The sequence below is a fragment of the Jatropha curcas genome, chromosome 1 (assembly GCF_041381405.1).
Source record: "Jatropha curcas cultivar XTBG-Jc1 chromosome 1, XTBG_Jcur_1.0, whole genome shotgun sequence".
Lineage (NCBI taxonomy): Eukaryota > Viridiplantae > Streptophyta > Magnoliopsida > Malpighiales > Euphorbiaceae > Jatropha > Jatropha curcas.
In genome coordinates, this window is record NC_143151.1 from 31,378,344 (window position 1) to 31,381,639 (window position 3,296).

Sequence of the window (3,296 nt, forward strand, 5' to 3'; positions counted from 1 at the left end):
ATTTATGCAAAACAAGTTTATATTGAAATTTAAGTGACCATTAATGCATTTTAATTCTCTCTTAATGAAAATTTTACTAATTAGATTATTTTATTAACACATATAGATGTGAGCCATATATTTAATTAATTTATATAATTAAAGAATATTTAGTTGATTTCTAAAAGGTAAAAATAAAAAAATCATGTGAACCATACGGATGAAAATCTTTTGTATGTGCCCAGATCCACAGTATACCAAATGCACCTTCATATATTCATATCCATTGGCTAATAATGCAGTCAAAGTCAGAAGAAAGAAACTATATAAAATACTAATAAATAAATATATATAAAGCCTGATCCAATCCAACTGTTAATTTCGTATACGTAAGATTCCTTTCCTTACCCTACCTACCTCAGTGGCAGGACCCAGCACAAAAGCTCACTCTACCTACCTCACCCACTAACAAGCAGTACACCCCAAAAAAACCCAAAACGGGGTTGGTGAAACGCCATTTTCTCTCTCTAGAAACCGCAACTTTTCTTTCTCTAAACCGCTACTTTCGTATCGTCAACTACTCCTTTTAAAGTCTACTCCCTCCTTACACCCTATCCTTTTTCCCTCACCCAAATGAAACGCAATCAGACCTCGCTTCTTTAGTATCAGAAAACGCGAAACAAACCAAAACCATGCCGTCGGAAACGCAGGTAGAAACGCCGCCACCCGAGACGCCGCCGAACTTCTGGGGTTACATGCCGGAGGAAGAGTACTACACATCACAAGGAGTAACCAATTCGAAACACTACTTTGAAACGCCTAACGGGAAACTCTTCACGCAGAGTTTTTTACCGTTGGATCAGAAAGTCAAAGCCTCGGTATACATGACTCACGGCTATGGATCTGATACAGGTTGGCTGTTTCAAAAGATCTGTATCAATTTCGCGACCTGGGGTTATGCTGTCTTCGCCGCTGATCTTCTTGGGCATGGCAGATCGGACGGTCTTCGTTGTTATATGGGTACATCTCATGAAATTTCTAACCTTCTTCGTATTCATGTCTCAGTACCGTTATACTATCTTTATTTTGGAATCTTTACTGCACCTAATATTAGGGAAGCTAACGACAATGTGATGTGATTATTCAATTTGGTTGGTTAATTATTTCATATAGTAACTCTCCATTCAATTATATTTCATCGCAGATTATATTTAATTACATTTCATTATGATTCATTAATCAAAATTTAAGAGTGATTTACCCCTAAAGGGTTAGCGGATGGGTGGTCCTGAATTCGATTTCTGGAGCGTCCAAGTAGTTAATTAAGATTTGCCCGGTTCATATGAAGCAGCATTTGCGTAGACCCGATGTGCCTAATCGGTCCTATGGGCTGGATACCATTTGACATCAATAAAAAAAAATTTAATTGATTTAATATAAAATTTAATAGCGATTTAATTTCTTATCCTATATTTTATTAATTAGTAATTGCCATTTTTATTAGTGTCGAAAATATAGTACCATTTTTATACAAATTCGTTGTATTTTGGTTGGTCCAGAATTCCAATTCTCAGGAGATTTCATTAATTCTGATTATTCAACTGCTATTTCAGTCTATTATTGAAACATATTATGAATAATAAAAAAATACCATTATTATAAAGCATATTTAACCTTTTTTATAAGCTTGAAAATCTTGGTTTACCAAATAAATAATCACTCACATATGTACGCATGTACAGGTGACTTGGAGAAAATTGCTGCCACGTCCTTATCATTCTTCAAGCATATGCGCTACAGCGAACCCTACAAGGATTTACCCGCCTTCTTATTTGGTGAGTCAATGGGTGGGCTCGCAACAATGCTAATGTACTTCCAATCGGAGTCCAACACGTGGACGGGCCTTATGTTCTCGGCTCCACTTTTTGTAATCCCAGAACCAATGAAACCCAGTAAATTGCATCTATTCATGTACGGGTTGCTCTTTGGATTGGCGGACACGTGGGCAGCTATGCCGGACAATAAAATGGTAGGGAAAGCGATCAAGGATCCAGAAAAGCTCAAGATCATAGCATCAAACCCTAGAAGATACACAGGCAAGCCGAGAGTGGGGACCATGAGAGAAATTGCCAGGATGTGCCAATACGTACAAGATAATTTCTCTAAAGTAACGGCACCGTTTTTGACTGTCCATGGCACGGCAGATGGGGTCACGTGCCCTACATCGTCCCAATTGTTGTATGAGAAGGCTTCTAGTGAGGATAAGAGCTTGAAATTGTACGAGGGAATGTATCATTCATTAATACAAGGAGAGCCAGATGAGAATGCTAATCTTGTGTTGAAGGATATGAGAGAATGGATTGATGAGAGAGTTGAGAGGTATGGTCCCATTAAAAATGTCGATTAAATTATAATAACAAAAATACAATTGCGATTTGCGATTAATATGAGGAAATTGGGTTTGGTCCATGAGGACAAAATGATAATTTTATGCAATGGAATAAGAATTATTAACTTTTGTGTTTGATGATATATGGTAACCTTTGCTTTGTCATTATTATTGTGAAATAAGAGTTTGTATGTGCATAAATTAATTTCAAAGTCCGATTTACTACTAGTGGGCTTGGGCTTCTGGTTTGGGCCAAATAACTGAGACCATTTCTGATTCATTTTCCTAAATTGATGAATTACATTATACCAAAAAGGCCCAGTCACTCGTGGAATTTGAAGTTGAGTCTTTTCATTGATATGTTATTATCTGTAAATTAAATTATTAATTTAGCTTATCAAAAGTTTTGACTCGATTAAAATAAATTATTAAATCTTAATCTTATGTTTGGTGTGTTTTTGGAAATAAAAAAAGAAGTCGTATTAAAAATTTTGGTGGTCAAGGTCAAATTTATACAGTTTGACTATCAACGTTACAAATCGAATCGCCACACTCAGCTCCAACTTTTCTCTTCTCCGTTTGTTGTCCAAACAAGGAATGTTTTTTTTTTTTTTAAAAGGAACCTTTGTTTATTTCTCTAAATTTTTCTTGGTAAAAAACTAGTGGCTCTTCTCTTCTATGAAATAAAATATTATTTGAGATCAAAATACAGATAATTCATAATAATTTAAAAACAAATCTCACGTAGTTGATACAGTATGATTGGAATGTTTAGCATGTTCTGCATGCTGTTACGGTAAATACTTAAAACTGCTTAAATAAAAAAGGATATAAATTATAAAAATAAATATGAATAAATTGACAATATTAAATAATTTCAACGTAGAAGGTTTTTCTTTTTCTTTTTCTCATTTTTTTTTTTTTGGGA

The 3,296-nt window shown here is 34.8% G+C and overlaps 1 protein-coding gene across 1 annotated transcript; it reads left to right on the top strand.

Moving 5' to 3' along the window:
- The first annotated feature begins 494 nt into the window (after positions 1–494).
- LYSOPL2 (lysophospholipase 2) lies at positions 495–2,511 on the top strand. The gene is made up of 2 exons (XM_012217880.4): positions 495–999; positions 1,722–2,511. Exons 1-2 carry the CDS (start codon positions 672–674, stop codon positions 2,384–2,386), a joined length of 993 nt encoding a protein of 330 aa, XP_012073270.1. The 5' UTR covers positions 495–671; the 3' UTR covers positions 2,387–2,511.
- Positions 2,512–3,296: the final 785 nt, after the last annotated feature.

What these genes read in the sequence shown, in the direction of transcription:
- LYSOPL2 (XM_012217880.4), top strand. Translation starts at nt 672, where the DNA reads ATGCCGTCGGAAACGCAGGTAGAAACGCCGCCACCCGAGACGCCGCCG. An exon ending in CGGTCTTCGTTGTTATATGG is followed by an intron (nt 1,000 to 1,721) that starts GTACATCTCATG and finishes ACGCATGTACAG; the next exon opens with GTGACTTGGAGAAAATTGCT.